At 34.7% G+C, this 19517-nt stretch overlaps 1 protein-coding gene and 1 long non-coding RNA gene across 2 annotated transcripts in view; one reads left to right on the forward strand and one right to left on the reverse strand.

Moving 5' to 3' along the window:
• LOC149802394 (uncharacterized) overlaps window positions 1–19517 on the forward strand; it is a 177193-nt gene that overhangs the window by 15585 nt on the left and 142091 nt on the right. The window lies entirely within an intron of this gene.
• LOC149802395 (general transcription factor II-I repeat domain-containing protein 2-like) lies at window positions 2668–3204 on the reverse strand. The gene has a single exon (XM_089951506.1). It carries the CDS (start codon window positions 3202–3204, stop codon window positions 2668–2670), a length of 537 nt encoding a protein of 178 aa, XP_089807632.1.

Here is a 19517-nt window from a genome sequence, read left to right on the forward strand (position 1 = left end):
ACACTTAAATATTCAGTGGAAACTTTCAGTGATGTTCCTTTTAGCGTTCAAGGAACACAAACACAGTAGTTAAAATTTGTTATAGTAATGTCAATACACAGTGTCAGAACTATGTATGACATAGCAATGATACACATATGAAGAGGTCACAAAAATAAGTCCACTTTTATTGATAAGATTAATCAAGATGGACAGAAATAATGACATAGTTCTCATTCAGCTTTGAGGTACAATTAATTTACCCTACAGAAAAGATACAGTAAGAATGTATATTTTATAAACAAAACAACAATTACAGCAGCAGCTTTTTCAGCTTAACACATTAACCCCTAGCGACGACTTAACAGGGCAGGAGGTAGTAGCCTACTGCCGAGCTCTGTAGCGTCATGGTCATGCATGATACACTAAAGTGGGTGGTATTATGAAAAGGTAGACAGATATAGCTCTACAATGATACCAAATAATCTGGAATATCTAGTTGCACTACAAAATACAGATTTAAAAAAAAAACTTTTTTTTTACCCAAAATTCGCCTGTGGTCGGGATCCGATTTTGTATCCATATTTTAGACTTTTCGGTCTCAGATCTAAGGCAAACCGGTATGAACTGCAAACAGACAGATGAGCCTTTGCAAGCAGTAGGATTAGATGGGCATTTGGAATAGAGTGGTCTCCATACAAAAATAATGACTCCGTTTAGCCAAAAAAAAGAAGAAAAAACAAAAGAAGTCCAGCTTTTACCCTTCTGCTCATGCACAAGTGAAATAGCCAATGAAAATTGATTTTTCTAACACCACTAGGCAGTATGTTATTGGAAGATGACCAGGGATTATTCACAAATAGCTTTCAAAATGTGTTTCCTACTCGATTTTTAGGCAAAAATGACAAAAAGCTCCAGGGGTTAATGTGTTAAAACATACATGGGACAAAGGGATGGCACTTTTAAAGTGAGGTACTCACCCATAGATGCAATTTAGAATTTTCATATCATTTTAATGTGAACTCATTGCAATCAAAGTACCCTGGCATATATTTTTTAAAAACTACCTTCCCTGGATACCATGTTTGTTTAAATCGAACAGCCCTAGTGGTTATAATAGCACAATCATATCTTTGTAAAGAAGCAAACAATAACAAGTGTGCATATACTGTCTTCACAAAATAGTACAAAATACTTCATATAGATTTTTATTATAATTTTCATATTTTAGCATTAAAGATTGAAAAAGTTTGTAAATGTTGTCAAAACAGTGATGTCTTGAAAGAATCAAACCTGTCTCAAAAGGAAAATAAATCGCACTGATCATACAGCAATTTACTTTTGTCATATGATTGATATCAGTTTTGCAGTTTTGTGCCAGAGTGCCAAGATTGTTAGACTTATTTTAAATAATTTCTTATTCTAGTTTCCAGCACTTCATGGTTAATATTTTTTATTGAAATTATATCTTTAGTGACATGTCCAAACAATTTACACACTAGATAAGCTGTATCTGTTTGTCTTTTCTATCAAGCTTCATTGACATTTTACTGGTGCTGTATGCCAATTTTTCTTTTTGCACTTTCGCTATTGGTTCTTTACAAAATATAAAGTGTTTTTGCCTGGAAAAATGTCCAGATACATAAATTTGTAGGTGTATTCAACAAGAGCTAACTCTTGGTCTGTGCCTTCTGATCCTTTTCCTTCCTGCAGTCAAAGACAGAAAGAGAAAAAAATTGTTACTTCTAATCTAAAAACCAACTACATAAAATCTGTGAAGATGAAATAATTATGGATATTATCTTGAGAAACATACACTTTAAAGCATATGAATGTTGAATTTTCAGTCACAAATGTCCTAAAGATAAAAGGCTCATAGACCCACTACATCAGGGGTGGGCAATTGTTTTGGCTTGGGGGCCACTTTGTGGGAGCGGAGGTTAGCGGAGGGCCGCACCGTTTAAAATGATTGTATTCATTAGTTAACATTGCATTTCGTTTCAGAAAAAGTATAAATTGTATCATAAAAATCAATAAATAAAAATTAAACAATAGTGGTAGTTTTATTCAAATTATTTATTGTGCTAATTTCATATCCTCTAGCTTTCTAGCTGCTAGCACATTTAATTATAGAATCAGTTTAATGAGGCAAGTGTACCCTATCACACTTTTTTACAATTTTTTTGAAATCAGGAATGAAGTTGCTTGTTGAGATTCTCATCACTGCCTGCAAGTTTATGTCTGTCAGAGAGCATCTATATTTACTCTTGTTGATCTTCATGCAAGAAAAACTTTGCTCACAAATATATGTAGATCCAAATGTAGAGAACATTTTCCCAGCAAAATTCTTCACACCTGGGAATTTGTCAGCAGACAAAGATTTGTAAAAGTCAACTAATGTCACAGCATTAAACATTTATTTCACTGTGTGATCTGACTGCATGTCAATTAGTTCAAGCTGCAGCTCCTCAGGTGCTGTATCAATATCAGCAGTGATAGGATAAGACAGCAAATTAAATTCAGGCTTAATTTTCTTGAAGTCCTGATATCTTCTTGTGACCTCATCCTCCAAACTCTGCAAATGATCCCTAATCTTAGCGGAAACACTTTCAGGCACTTTCTGTTTTCCTAATAAAGGGAAATGACAAAACTTGCCCTTACCTGCTTGCCATGCAAATAGACCTAGTTTTACTTTGAATGATTTACATGCTTCCACATTTCATGTGCAAACAACCACTTTCCCTGCAATGTCACATTCAGTTCATTCAATTTCTCAAATACATCAGCTGCAAACATCATCTCATATCTCCACTCACATCCCATTTTGGTCACAAAATCACAAGAAATCCCCTTCATGTCCAGAAATAAGAGGATTTCATTCTGCAAAACCCAGACTCTTTTTATCACTTTGCCCAGGCTCAACCACCTCACACTGTTGTGGTAAATTACATCTTCATACTCTGCCTTCATATCCTCAAGCAGTGATTTGAACTGTCGATGGTTGAGTGCCCTTGCTCTGATTGTGTTCACCACACTTACAACAGGTTCTACCACATGCTTTAAGTTCAGTGCAGCTTTACAAAGGCTTTCCTGATGCAAAATGCAATGAAATGACAAGACATCACTGTCTGTGTCTTGTGCTTGTAACTTTTTTTTTAAAAGCTTAACCATACCCACATTTTTTCCAGTAAAAGCTCTGGCCCCATCTGTTATAATGCTTGCCATTCTATTCCATGACAAGCCACTTTTCTCCACACAATTTACAGCACACTCAAACAAGTCCTGACCAGTGGTTGTACTTTTCATTGATTCCAGGCCATGTAATTCCTCTGTGATGACAAAATTTTCATTAATTCCACGGATAAAAATAAGTAACTGCACAGTGTCTTCGTTATCCGTGTTCTCATCCAGTGCCAAAGTAAAACCAAACAAAATCTTTGCTCGCAGTCTTCAGCTGTTCTGTGAGTTCGTCACTGATTGAGTCAATGCGGCGCACTATAGTCCTTGACAATGAAACGTTTTCAGATTTGCTTCTCACATCAGGATACAATACGCTTGCACAATCTACCATATGCTGCTTAACAAACTTGCCATCCGAAAAAGGTTTGTTGCGTTTAGCAAGGTTGTAGGCTATGATGAAACTGGCCTCTGTAGCACTATCCTGAAGTGCTGATTGCTTTGTAAATAATGTTTGTTGCTTCTTCAGCTTTGTAACACACTCTGCAGCTTTTTTCTTGCGTTCTTCCTCGGAAAGTTTGCAGCCAAATTCGTTATGTTTTGTTTCGTGGTGTCGTTTGAGATTGTACTCCTTAAATGCGGCAATCGTTTCATGACACAGTAAACACACTGCTTTATTGCCTGTATTACCAAAGAAATATTTGTGTGTCCATTCTTCATTAGACACAAGGGATTCATCACCAATTTTATGCTTTTTCGGAGGGTTCATGGCCCCACTTAATTTGGAAATTTATAGATTTTACTGTTGCAAAGACAAAATTGAAATGAAACAGACCAACTGGAAAAGTGCGTATCTACACGGCCTGCGCACGCGCATTGACGTAGCCGCCCTAATGGAAAACACGAGACGACTTTTCGGTCGCGCACAGGAAGCAAATCCCAGTTCAAGGCGGGTTTTTCTGAATGTCTTGGCGGGCCGCACGTGGCCTGCTGGCCGCAATTTGCCCACCCCTGTACTACATGAATGAATAAACCTCTGTAAAGATACATATCATGGGGATAAATGTTAGGCATTATTGATTTGTATTGAATTGGAATTTAATGAAGTTAGTCAGAATCATGCCGAATAATGACTAACATTTATTTGCAAAAATATGAGCTTAATAATAAGTTGGAATTAAGCTAACAAAGTACACCGCTCCCTTGATAACTCGTGCCCAGATAACTTGCAAACCCGCTTATAACACGGGGTCAGGGATGGATCCATTTTATAAACCAGAAAATGCCCCAAAAATTGATCCCTTTGTTGAACTTAAAACAAATCATGATTCATATTGGTAACGGAAACTTTGATGTATTGCTCATTTTATCATTGAAAATGGTAGATAGGACCTAGAAATTTTAATAAACACTATGAATTATCAAATTTAAAAATAGGTCCTTCAATATTTTTAATTTTCTTTCCATACGACATTCCTAGCACAACACGTTTAACGATATGTAAGGAAATTTTGATCAATGAAAATGTCACTCACTGAGTGGAGACAGTACTTTAATAAATAAATACAAATTAAATAATTTTTTTCTCAATTGAAATTTGTGTTCTCATTCTATCTTTTATTTCCTTTTTAGTGTAATCGTCATAAATGCAATGTGTCCTCTTGTAATTAAACGTAAAATCCGTCAATCTACCGTAACAGCTATGTCCGCGAGCATTTTTCTGAAAACCTAATTAAGTGCCGACTGTGTTTTGATAACTTTCTTCCGGAAGTATTTCTTGTATTGTTGCACTGAATTAAAAGCTGGTTTCCTTTGTATTATCATGTTAATTATGTCTTTTAAATAAAGGAGGTGGAATAAAAGAAAAAGTTAAAAGGCATAAAAACCCTAGAAACTTAAAATCAAGCAGCCCTGGTCATATATCAGGTGAACTAACTTCATTTGAGCAATCAAACACTTATAAATGTTATTGTGTATGTAACATAAACTACCTTAAATTAACCGACTCTTTCATAACTGTGATCAAAGATGACAAGGCAGCCAAGCGAAATGAATACTTCGTAAAATAAAGAGTTGGATTTCACAGATACGGACCATTGTAGGCATTCTTGAACTGACACTAAGAGATATCCTCAAGGATGAAGAAGTTTCATTATTAATTCCAATTAATTCATTCATGACATCAATTTTGTGCTAATTGAGCAATACAAAAACTGAGTTACAATGTAGACGATTGTCTCAGGAAATAAATGTCGCAAGTTTTGGGGGAAAAAGAATCTTGTTTGGTGGTATCAACAGTTAGTCTAGTTCCCTGCTCAGTGGACTGATTATTGGAAAGGATAATATTAAACACCACTATGAGAATGGGACTCATCAAGAAAACAAAAAAACAGTGACGTAATACATAGATTTGTTACACATACACGTGATAGGTTGTTGAAACCAGTTGGAACGATCTTTCATATGTTGGACATTTTGAAATAAATGTTATTTAAACAGAATAACATACAACATCATTAGAAAAAGCACGTTATTATAAATATTTTATCGACATGATTGTAAAATGAGGATTAAGTCAATAAATAGCAGTTCCCTAATGCCACTCTCCCCCCCCCTCGTTTTCTTGATATCAAAGCGATTTTTTCAATATTTGGAGGTCTCTTATAGTGCAGTATATTTTTGTATACCTTGTTATGCACGAGTTATCGAGGAAGAGGTGTAAGGTGACACTGACACGGATCCTTTATACTGAAGTAAGGACTTTTATAATCAGTTATCCAATATATACAAAATTGTGCCTTTTGTATTCTTCCTACCAGTGTCCAATATTCATAGCATATATTGTAGAGGTTCTTTTTCACTTAATTCTCATCAAATGTTTCCAATATGAATAAATATATGGTCAAAGTATTTAACATTAGATCTTCAAAGAATAGCACAATGTTCAAGATTAGACTTCTTTAAGACCAGACTTGCAACTGTGTATCTTTCATAATGACCAAATGGAGAATATCTTCCAACTCTTATTACCCAGCCTAATGCTGTTATTGCCTTTTAGACAAGGTCTGTTTGGGTTCTTATTGTGGTACTAGTCACAATACAACAAATTCATATATAAAATGCCTTGAAAGAATATTTACTGATATCTATAAGACCATTCTTACGCTTAAGCACAGTCTGCAGCTCAGTTAAAGCCAACACATTTTACATACACGACTGATAGAGCTAATCACATCTACTGTATAAATTGAAAACAAAAAATAAGTATGACTTGGAAAATCTAATATAAAATACCCATCCATCTTTAAAAGAAATTTATTTACTAGTTTAGAATTAACCAGTTTGATGTCAATTTTGTTTATGGAAATTACATTATATAAGATTAAAAAAGTCAACTGAAAATAGAACTATAAAATTAAAAGATAATATTAAATCAGTTCTATCAAATATCATAACATTGAAAACATACCTATGCATGTTGTCTGACTGCTGATGCAGATATCTGAAGTATCTTCTTTTCTGTCATCAAAACATCTTTTGAAACAAAAATATTGTCTTTTATCCCCCACTTATCTTTCTGTGCCATTTGGCTCTGCTGTTTATTGGTGTGATCCCTCGCAGACTTGCATCATAGAAAGGATCCCCTATGTCACTTCACTAAGGATGGAGTTTCAGAAATGGCCAAGCAAAATTATATCAGTATGCCTTTAATAAGAAACCCAATTACTGGACTGGAGGACATGAAGACTATCTATAATCGACCCAGTTAGATGTTCAGGACATTATAACCTCATTGTATTTTTTACTTAACTATTTAACAATTCCCTCAAAGGCATGTACACTAGTGAGCGCTGAGCAAAGGCCACTGAGCAGACTGCAAAACCTACTGAGCAATTTTTTATATGGAAATTGTATCCTCAGGCAGGGTGCATCAAAGTGGGTGAGGGGTCATGAGTCGTGACCCCCGGGAGTCCCCCCCCCCCCCCGGGTCTAACCAAGATAACCTTTACAGTCCTACAGATAGACTTTAAACAGATGGTAGTAGTAGTAGTAGGGGGAGTAGTAGCAGTAGTAGACTAGTAGTAGTAGAGCTGACATCACTGATAATTATTAAATTAAACTAAAAGTATTATGCCATTTCTAGAAAACTTGAACTTATTTTAATAAAAAATTAAATAAAGTAGTAGTTTAAAATACTTTGAAAGTTTAAACAAAAGTCAAGATTGTTTTTATTCATATTAGGCCTAGTGTACTGATAGAAAGCAACAGACTTTATAATAATGTCACTCCTTTTTTTGTCGTCTGTTTTTATCACTTTTCCAAAAAAGATAAACAGCTTGGACCAGACCAATGTTCTGTCCACTTGTTCAGTAAAACTGTATCCTCATCAACATGTACATATGATCTGCTTCCAGTCTTTTGTGGGGTTTTGTCTTGATATTGTCGTGAAACGTGCCACAGATATCAAGCAATGTTGCAAGGTTTGAAAACTTATCTTCTGCCAATCCATAGCTAACTACATCTAAGAATGTTTCTAATGTCCCAGATTTTATTTTTTCATTTAATATAAATTTGAACTCATTATATTCCTTGATCAACATATTCTTTGTATCATCGCCATTTTTGTCAAAAAATGATTGTACTTGGCACACAATTTCAATAGCTCTTGATTTCCAAATTGAAAGTCTGTTTGTACTTCAATTGCTTGTGTATCGAATGCAACCCATTCCTCTACTTCTTCTTCAGGGAATCTCTCTTGCAAATAAATGCAAACTCGCTGAATAAATCTAAGAATTGCAGCTGTATCAACATCAACAAATTGATTCTTTGAAAGCAACTCTACCACTTCGTCACTCCAATTTACGTTTTGTGCTAAATACTGAAGCTGCACTTTACTAATCTTTGCCTTTGCAAACTGAACTGCTTCAAGTGTAGTTATGCAGCTGCGTTAGAAAACACAACATAACTCAGCTAGAACATTATTCAAAACCATCACAGCAGCATGAACTTGAGGATCTTTCAACTTTTTCAAACTGTTTTGCGATAGGATCATTATCCTCATCAACTTGTTTTGTAAAATAATCAATTAACACCATATAATTTCTCGATAAGGCTTTTACAGCAAAATATATAGACATCCACCACACTTCATTAAGTGGTCGAAATGAGATGGCATCATGGTCTGCAACATTGCATAATTCTTCGAATTCGGCTTTTTTAACACTTGACCTACTGAAAGTAGTGTAAACAGTTCTTAACAATAATTCAATGTCTTTTATCAAAGTTAGATTCTTCCATGCATAATCAATGCCCAGATCTTTACTATGTGCAATGCAGTGCTGCACTGTCAAATGTGGCACCTCTGCACGAAGAAGAGCAGCAACACCATTGCTCTTACCTAACATTACTGATGTAAACATCACCATTTTCTGAACATCAAGTTGGTTGTCTGCATAAAACTTCTTGATTGCTTCATATATAGTTCTACTGTCACATGCTGTCAATTTAACAATACCAGCAAAATATGTTCGATGGCGCTTTGCTGCATTTGGACGATACTTGATATAGATAATCAGCATTTTAGTGACTGATATGTCTGTACTCTCATCCACAATCAATGTATGAAATTGAGAATCATGAATTTCTCCCATGATGGCTTCTCTAACAACAGCATCAATACACTCGACAAATTCAAAAGCGCAATTTTTACTCTGCCAACTCTCTGGAATTTTAACATACTTTGCCAAATTATCGTGAATTTCTTGCACAGACAACATTGATGAATTCATTGAAATTGCCAGAATAACATTGTCTATCAAAATCTTTACTTGCTTACCTATGCTTCTGTGACGTTCGTTGAATTCCATTCTTGTCTGCCGACCGCTGGTTGTTTCGATACGCAAATTGTTGATTCCACTACCAGCCTTCATCCTTTTCAATTTTGACACCGATTCCAAGTGAACTTTTTGATCAAGATGTCTTTTTAAATAATCCATTTTCCAAAGATCCCTGATCTTTCCAACCACAAGTTCACAAGAAGACTTGGCTTCCTCGCACATCTTGCAAACAACTCCGTTGACTTCATTGAACGTAAAAATATTTCCAAGCTGAACACATTTAGGTGTTTTTGAATCCAGTCTCAGTTTCGACGAGTTCTTTTAGCCACGACAGTTTAAAACTAATAGCAGCTCTTTTTCTTGGCTCCTCCAAATCATCTTGATGTGTTTGTTTTGGTGGGCCCCAGGTCATTGCATGTACTGCCACGTCATTCACATGAAAATGTTTTGACAGCTTTTCGAATCATTCTCTTGTCATTACATCTGGAATACCTGGTACTCCATAAAAGTTTCCAGTGTTCCAAGCGATCTTGTATTCAGGAATTTGCATAATACTAAAAACGACATGTATTCTAAGAAATGCCTTCATTTCTTCTACCGAAGTAGGTGACCACTTGGGATCAGGCTTCTCTTCAATTTGTTTTCCGGCGTACTTGTTTGTTTCATCTACCAGTAACTGGAACATTTCTTCCGGAAAAAAAAACGTAAAAAGAAATCTATCTCCCTTGCATTTTTTTCTAAAGTAAAGGTTGGCCCTGAAACTTCTGTAAATCTGTCCACTGTTACCGGTCTCAAGTGTTCCGACCAGATTTGATCGTCGTGCATTTCATCCTCGGATTCAGATAAATCTGAAATGTCAGGTGTCGTACCCAGACTCACACTAATGTTTGATCCTTCATCTTGAATCTGATTAAAATCAATATCATTTGCAATATCATCACTTTCAAATCCGTCAAAACTACCATCAGTCGTCATTGGAATACATGAATGTTGCCATTCTGTTTTACTTCCACAGTTGACCTCGTTTTCAATAGAATTTCCTGCTTATACGCTGTAAAACTACTAATAGAATACGTTCATCATTTTATGTAATGACTAATTTCATTGGCTAAGTATTTTAAAAATGAATGGATGATTGTAATTTCATCCAATACAAAGCTTTAACATAAAACGTGTAATTGCATATCTGGGGTTTCCCAACCCTTGGCTGGAAATGCATGTATGTGCCAGCCGGGACAGACAGAGTATTATTAGCAGCTTGTATATGTGTCTCTGGGGTTACAAGGCTATTTTTATGGTCGCATATATGCATTAGCAGAAGGTAAAGAGTTAATGGTTTTTCAAATATTTGCCACATATTTGCATGGTCTTTAAATTTCCTAATTGTCATATTAATTTTATATGTACATCTAGGTGGTGGTTTAATAGAAAAATTAAAATTTCTATTTTGTTGTGGTTTTATTTGTTTTCTGAACCAGTATATATATAGGCCCTGCCAATAAAATAATGGTTGGGGATCTAACATGTTCAATCTTGAGATTATATTAGCTTGTTGTTTATTGATTAGATTTGGTAGATCTTGCCCACCTTGTTCATATCCTTTTTGTAGTGTTTTTTTTAGATAATTTGTGTATCCTTTTCCAAAGAAATTTTAGAATAATTGATTCGACTTTATCTAAATATAATTTTTCAAACTCTATATTGTCGAAAAGGTACCATATAGAGTTGTATACATGTTTTTGCTATTTGTATTTTATGAGTGAAATTTAAATTTCTATCAGTCCATATGTTTGTGTTTTTCTTGAGTTTGCTTTATTTGTAAAAGATGTATCATCTTACTATCTTTTCCAAACGTCACACCAAATGCTTTTACCCGATGTCTAATTTGTGCAGTTGGAAGTCTTTGTGGATTATCCTTCCACTGGCTTATTAAAAGTATTTCTGTTTTGTTATCGTTTATTTGAGATCAGAAGCTTCACTAAAATTTTTGTATTAATTAATCAGACATGTATAAGATGATTTAGTAGTTATTATATTACTGCAATTTTCAGCATGTTGAAAGGTTTTACATTGTTCAGTCATATTTGGTATGTTAATGCCATGAATATTTTGGTCTTGTTGTATAGCTTTTAGCAATATTTCAATGCCAAGTACATAAAGTAACATAGAAATGGGACATCCCTGTCTTACAGATCTATTAATTTTAAATGGTTTTGTTTTTGCCCCACTTGTTTGTACCTGTGAGCTTATATTATAAAGTATTTGGATCCAATTAAATAAAATCTTCTCCAAAACCATATTTTTTGAGTACATTTATTATATAATTAATTTCTATTCTATCAAAAGCCTTTTCGTGATCAATCAAGATAAGGGCTCCACCTGTATTTCTGTCTTCAATATAATCTAGTATTGTTTTAATCGATAAGGTGTTATTTAGAATCTTTCTGTTTTGTTCCGCCACAGGTTTGGTGGTGATTATTTCTTCCATACTATCTTTAACTCTGTTGGCCAGTATTTTACTCATAATTTTGTAATCAATGTTTAATAAAGATATTGGTCTCCAATTTTGAATTTCATTATGTTTTGCTTTATTTTTGTAGATTAAAGTGATAATTCCCTCTCTCACAGTAGATGTCATTTCATCACTGTATTATATACATTTTTTAAAATTGGAGTTAATTGAATTTTGAATTTTTTATAGAATTCCGCCGTTATTCCATCGGATCCGGGCGATTTATTTATATTAAGCTGTTCAGTGGCTTGTATAATTTCTTGTTCATCAATAAGAGCATCACATGTTTTTTGGTTTCTTCATTTATTTTAGGTAAATTTATTTTTTCTAAGTATTGTTTGATTTTTTCCTCATTTATGTTTTGGGATTTATAAAGATTTTTTTAATATTCATGTATATAATACTAGATAGGTTTTTTTCCATGAATAATTTGATCATTATTTTTCAGTTCTGTAATGTTCCTTTCAGTAGCTTTCCTAAGTTCTTCTTAAGCGTAGATGTTTTTCCCTGTTTTATGTAGGCATCATATTTGCCTGCTCTTATTTTGTTACCTTGTGTTTTGTAATCTTCTATTTTCTGTAATGTTTTTTGTGTGGTTTCTATTTCTATTGGGGATGAATCTATGTCCTGTTATTTTCTTACATTCATCTCCTATCAATTTATTCTTTTGTTGAATCATTTTTCCATATTTTTTTGTAGTATTGGTTATATCTTTTTCGATTTTTTTCCCATAGGTAATATGAGAATTGATAGTCTAAATCTAACATATTTTCAATTTCTTGTTGATACTTTGGCGGTTCTAGTATGGAATTGTTCATTTTCCATGTACCATTTCCCCATTTATTTGGTTTTCCTACTTCAACTGTGATTTCTATCATGTTGTGGTCTTTGTTATCTAGTATTTTACTATCACGTTAATAAAAAATTTTTTATTAATATAGGCCCTATCAATTCTAGAACTTGAATTTGTATTTCTAAAGTTATATGCATATTCTTTTTTATTTGGATATTTATGTCTATATGTATCAATTAAATCATGAATTGAGATAAAATCTTTCATGTGTTTTTGGAATCTTTTGTCATGTTGAGTTAAACCATTGGTTTTGTCATTTTCATCTGTTACATTGTTGAAGTCTCCTATTATTAATGTATTTTCTATTCCTATTGGTTTGAGATATTCAGTAAGGTTATTGTAAAATTCTAGTTTTTGATGTTTTTTTGCAGGTGCATAGATATTAATTATGTGTTGATTATTTATAGTTAGATGTAATAATCTTCCTGCACAAATAATTGGTGTATCCATTTTTTTTCCATTGTGAAGATACCCATTTTTTTATTCATTATTATTCCTACTCCCGAGTAGATTTCTTTTCTATTGATGTTTGTTATGAAAAGAGCATCCAGTTGGTCTTCTATATATTTAATAGTTTTATTGGATAAGTGGCGAATTTCTTGTAAACATGTAAAATCATATTTTGCTGCAATTTTGATAATTTGATTAGCTTTAGTTGTATCTAAACCATTTGTATTGATAGATATTAAGTTGAAAACTGATTTCTTCATTTTTTGTTTGGAGGTGTTGTAAAATAATTAGTTGTAGGATAGGATACATATTACTATTTGTCTTGGTTTGTTCTTGTTGGTTGTGTTTAAGTTTTGAGTTTTGGGATTTTGAGTATCCATTTTATTTTTCTTGGGGCTGGTAGATAGTGTTTGGAATTTTTGTTTTTCTTTTTCCTTGGTAGTGTCTTGTTTTGTTACTGGTGTACTTCCAATTTGGGGATTGTTGTTGTTGTTGTTTTCGTTTTGTGTGTTTGTTGTTTCCATTTGTGGATGGATTATGGTAGAAGTTATAGGTTGTATTGATAGGTTTTTGTGCACCCTTTGAGTTGTTTTGACACCTTCTGTTTTTTCTAGTCCCAGTTCTTTTTGTGTTTGGGTCATAGTGATAGCTGATGTTTGAGTCACTATATTATGTTCACATAGAAGTTGAGATTCCAGTGAAGTTAACGGTTGGATTGATAAATCCTGGAAGATGTTTTTAATAATCTTGGTACTAAGCTTACCCTTATTTAGGGTGTTAAGTTGTTTTTTCTTAGACAAGTTTGCTCTAGGAGTGTTGGCTTTTCTTTTCTTCTTGCTTTTTTTTAGCAGGTGTTGCTAAGCTTGGTTCTGCATATTTTGTTTCTACAGTTGATGTAGTCTGTGTTATGTCATGCACTAGTTGTTTGGGTAAAGTTTCTTCAAGTTCCATTGTGTTAATTGTTGAATTTGTGAAGGTTTGTGTGTTTTCTAGAGTATCTATCTGTATGTATAGGTGAGGTTGCTGGCGAGGTGGATGGTGTTCTGTTTCCAAGTAGGGGAGTGGTCTCCATTTCCTCCTCCTCTGATTCTGTCTGTATGTAATCTTCTGTGTCTGTTCCTTCTTGAGTGTTTGTTTTTTTCTCTGCACAGCTTGTGCGTATGTAGGTGTTGTATGTGTGTCACTTGTGCCTGGTTGATTCGTTTTTTGTGGACATTTCCACATGTTGTGTCCTGTTTGTTTACAGGTAGCACAAGGTCTGGTTAGGTGACAATTATAAAACCAAGTGGATACCATTATGGTACATCAATCAAAACAGCTATGAAAATGATGTAAAATTACAGAAAAGCAGGCGGTATTTTTTGTACTAGAACTGTTCAATTTTCTAAAGATTTCATCCATTTAAGACATTGATTGTGAAAAGATGAATTGCTAGGAGCCTGCCTTATGTCACTGGGAATGTTGTTCCATACCAGTGGACCAGTATATTGAAAACTTTTTTTAAACAATTCCTTCTTTGCCTTGTCATTTTTTCTTATGGACCTTAAATTTGGAGTGCCATCAGCATCTCTTTGGTGAAAGATATTGCTTCGATAGACAGGAATGTCTTTTCTGGATACTTTATACATCAATTTGGCCTTTCTAAGAAATATTTTTTCATGTATTGTTAAAATCTTTATATTATTCATTGCATCCTGAAAATTGTCTATACTTTGATCTAGAATTAAATGGCAAGCCCTCTTTTGGAGTCTTAAAAGTGTTGTTATGTTTGAATTAGAGATATTACCCCAAATTACATTACAGTAGTCCAGATATGGCTGAATATAACTTTTATAAAAGATGACCCTATACTGAAGAGGAATGTATGTTTTGATTTTCCTCAGTAGCCAAAGATAAGAGTTAACCTTTTTTGAAATATGTTTAATGTGAATAGACCAAGCAAGATTGTTATCCACGAATACACCAAGAATTTTATCTTGATGGGTCATATTGAACCTCACATTGTCGAATAGAACCTGGAGTTTGTCGCTATCTAGCCTTGCTCGTTTTTGTTGTGTTGTAACTAGTAGGGCTCTCGTTTTTTCTGTATTTATGATCATACAGTTTTCCTTGCACCATACTTGAAGTCTGTTTAGAGCATCTTGTAAGTTATTTTCAAGTACTGTTTTGGTTTTACCAATCACAGACAGTGTAGTATCATCCGCGTAAATGTCAGTGGAAGAAATTGAAGTTCCAATCTTAAGAGGTAAACCATTGATAAATAGTATGAATAAGAGAGGCCTAAGGATAGAGTCTTGTGGTACTCCACAACTAAAATTTTTACTTTCAGAAAGTTGACCATTTAAAGATACTTTTTGCACTCTATCGGTTAAGTAAGAGGTAAACCAGTATAGGGAGTTTTCACTGCATTGATAGATTTTTAGTTTTTCAAGCAAAATTTCATGGTCTACAAGATCAAAAGCTTTACGAAAATCAACCATAATAGTGCCTACCATTTCTCCTTGATCTAATGCTTTCAGCCATTTTTCAATCAAAGATACAAGTGCAGTTTCACAGGAGTGATTCTGGCAAAAGCCAGACTGATTATCATGAATAAGATTATAAGTGTTTAAATAGTTGAGAAGAGAATCATGTACATGTTTTTCTAGTAATTTGGATAGACAAGGAATGATAGAGATGGGTCTCTAGTTATTTACATCATCTTTTGTTCCTGCTTTATGCAGTGGTATAACCTTGGCAGTTTTCCATGTTTGTGGAAATTTATTAGACCTAATACTTTCATTGCAAATGAAAGCTATACTATCTACAATTGCAGGTGCAGCTACCTTTAGTAGCCTTGGTCCAATCATATCAAGTCCTGTAGCTTTACAATCATCCATTTTTGTTATATAATTCAACACAAATTCAGGACTCATTTCAGGAATATCAAACTTTATATTGTTTGGTAGTTTTTTAGCACAAAAATGTTTGAGTTCCAGATGATCAGATGAAGTTCTGGGTTCTTTAAGTTTTTCAGCAATTTGAACAAAAAAGTTGTTAAAAATATTTGAGATGTCAGCTGGATTATCAGTGTAAATGCCCTCATGATTGAGGTTGTTCTTGTGTTGAATTATAGTGGTGTGCGCTCGCATCGAGCATGTACCACTGGTTTATGGTGCCAGAGGCAGCTTTTTGATTACTCCTAGGGGAAGGAATGGTGCCACTTCCTCCAGGCTTGTATGTATTCACAGAACACTTATTGATTGGGCTGTCAGGTCGAGGTACTATTTGTGTACATATCGATCTGATTGTAAGGCCTCTGTTGAGTGGGATTGGACCCAGCACGCACTCAGTATTCATTCGCATTGATTTGCGACTAGTGAGATTGGACCTGATCTAAGTTCGCTTTTTGTTTAATTTATGATTCGTGCACTGCACGTATGGGTTTTGGTGTCTGTCCGTGGTAAAGGGTGAAAGTGGTTAGGCTCGGGTGGTGGTGTCTTGCCACAGGTCAGTAGTGCTCTTCCGATCCAGGATATTTTTGGTTCTAATTTCCTTCTTTGAATTTGATATAATAAAACTCTGTGCTGTTTTGTTTTAAGAGAGATAGAGCCTATTGAGGTCGATGTTAGTTTCTAGGTGACAGCAGTTTAATCAGTTGGTTTTGCAGCCTTGTGCTGCTGGCCCTGGATGGAGTTGGTGTTTTTTCCATCTTAATGTGTTATTTTGGGTCCTATTTTCCTGGTTGCAGCCTTGTGCCGCTGGGCCTGATAGTCATTGGGCTTTTTGACTACCTTATATGTATTAATTTGGGGTCCTGTTGCGGGTGTCCCATCAAGACTTGCGACCACCTTATGCGTTCTATTTTGGGATTGTATGGTTAGGTCTAGGTTTGTTGTAACTGTCACCTAGGTATAGAAGGTAGAGTTTTAGCTGTTAATTAGGATGTTACAGAAGAGTGGTATTGTAGGAGAAGTAGAGAACAGGTTGTTAATTTCACCACCACCACCACCCTTCCCACCCCCGCATATTTCTTCCTGGTTATTGGACTAGTTAGATTTAAAGTTTGAGTTTTTTAATTTACATTTGGTATTTGGATAGTTTTATCAGTCAGTGGAATACTTTCTTTATTGTTTGCCCTAGTGAAAAATGAAACTATTTGGTTTAATATAGCTAGGTCCAGATAGCATTCCTTGGCGATTGTTCTCGGATCTCTTGGGGCTAGAGATGTTCAAGGAAGTTTATCTGGTTTTATTCGCTATTTATTAATTTGTTTGTTTAACCTAGATTTGTTAAAAAAGAAAGACAATTTTTAATTTTGGGATTTTCTAAGTTGTTTATACTTCTAGCATGTTATTTATTTAGAATCTATTTGTATTTAGCTAGTTCCAGTTCAGTTGTCCTTGTCAATTGTACTCGGATCTCGTAGTTCTAGAGATGTGCAAGGTAACTAATCTGGGTTTTCGCTATTACTCTATATTTGATATTTATATTTAATTAAAAATGTCATTTAATTTTTGTATATAATTCAGTTTTTTTAAGGTAGGTTTTGATGTTGTTGTAAGTGATATTTAGATTGGGGTTAGAGCTATTTAGGAATTCTGGGTATGTATTCGGCGATCCTATTTTGTTTTGTTCAATTTTGAATTGTTCCCTTTCTTTCTTTGATCTATTGCATATGTTGAAAATATGGTGCAGATCTTCTGACACCCGACAGTAGAAACAATTGGGTTATGAGGTTTTGGTCCTATGTGTTTTCCATAGCTGTTAGCCAACTTGGTTTTTCCAATGTAGATTCTGTTTATTACTTTTTGATCTTTTCCTTTAAGTAAAGGTGGTTTTCTATTTCTAATGGTTTCATTTAGTGTGTTATATAGTTTTCTACCTTTCTTGTTATTGTTCCACTATTCCTGCCATTTTTGGTTTATCGTGATTGTTGTTAGACTGTATATTTCACTAACAATGTATGCCAGTGGTACGTGGTTTAGATCGCTTAGCTTTTGTTTAGCTAATTCATCTGCTAGATTGTTTCCTAATATGTTTATGTGGGATGGTATCCATAGGAATTCTATTTGTTGTTTATTGCTTTTCAGTTTTTTGAGTATTAGGTTAGTTTGATTTAGAACGTTTTCTCTATAGTTGGTGTTGTTATTTAGGATGGTTGTAAGGACGCTTAGCGAGTCGCTTATTATTACTGTTAGGGGTGGGTTGTTTTTTTTCACCCATTCTAGTGCTTTTAAAATTGCCCAGAATTCTGCTGTATAGATCGAACAGTGGTCTGGTAATCGGTGACCATCTTGTATATTTAGTTTAGGTATTACGTGCTCATCATCCTCATCTGGCTTCTCTATCCTGCTCACAATTTCTGCTTTAGCAAAGCCATTCACAATAGCCAATTCAGGAACCCTGTCCCATGCATCCTTAACCCAATGCGCAACCTGGCAATATGTAGCGCGCCGCATACATCCTGTGTTTGTGAAGCTGTGGTCGCCTGCCGTCATCCAATGTTCCCACAACTTCCGAAGGTCAGCCTTGAAACATCGATTAACGGAAATGTCTAGTGGTTGTAATAACTTTGTCATACCACTTGGGATGATGCCTAACGATGTGTTCTTGGTTTTAATCTTCAACTTTGTCTCGGCATGATGTGTGCACGCATAGAATCCATAATGAGGAGAGACTTCTTAGTTTGGAAAAATCCACCAACTCGATGTGCGAAACATTTATCTAACCACTTCCCCATCATGATATTGTCCATCCATCCTTTTGGATTTACTTCAATCATTATTCCACTGGGGAATTTCTCCTTTGGCATAGTTTTTCTTTTAAAAATCAGCATTGGGGGCAACTTTCCACCATCGGCACTACATGAGAGAACTACAGTGAAGTTTGACTTCTCATGACCTGTTGTCCTAATAGTAACAGTCTTAGATCCTTTAAGCTCAACTGTTCTGTTCATTGGACTGTCAAATGTTAACGGCACTTCATCCATGTTTATCACGTTAGACATTTCAAAATTGTCAATCTTAATCTTGTCTTGGACATACTCACGGAAATTGTTCAATTTTTCCAGAAAGTCTACTGGTAGTGTCTGTGCCATAGTAGTGCGTTGTCTTATACTAAGTCCCCTTCTTTGCATGAACCTATAACACCATGACACACTTCCACTAAAACTTTCAATTCCTAATTCAGTTGCGATTTCATTTGCCTTGAGTCTGAGATCAACAGAGTTCATTCCACGACACGCGGCACGTTATGTCAAAACATATTCTTCTAATTTATCCTCAATATTAATCCATCTTGCTTTGCAGCCACGATTTGCTTTCTTTGGTGTTTTTTGTAGCGCATAATGCAACCTTAGCTTTACGCCAATCCCGGACACATTTTTCACTTACACCATATTTCCTGTGAGCAGCCATATTCCCACCTTTCTCTTCAGCGAACTTTACAACTTCCAGCTTAAAAGCCGCTGTGTAAGACTTGCGTGATTTGACGGGAGGCATTGTGAAATAAGTTGTATGATTTGTACAGGGATATTTATATGAATGATTATGACTGAAAAGATTGATCAAAATATACCGAACTCATTAAAATGTGCCCGTACTATAGCAATGAAAACAACGCCCATGGCTAAATTCATTATTTACATCTAGAGAAGGGAGTGGGCATCATTTCCTGTTGTACTTAATCCCATTGATATTAAAAACGGGTAGCGTAATTGATGCGGATT

This window comes from Sinohyriopsis cumingii, chromosome 3 (assembly GCF_028554795.1).
Source record: "Sinohyriopsis cumingii isolate HCF-2022 chromosome 3, ASM2855479v2, whole genome shotgun sequence".
NCBI lineage: Eukaryota > Metazoa > Mollusca > Bivalvia > Unionida > Unionidae > Sinohyriopsis > Sinohyriopsis cumingii.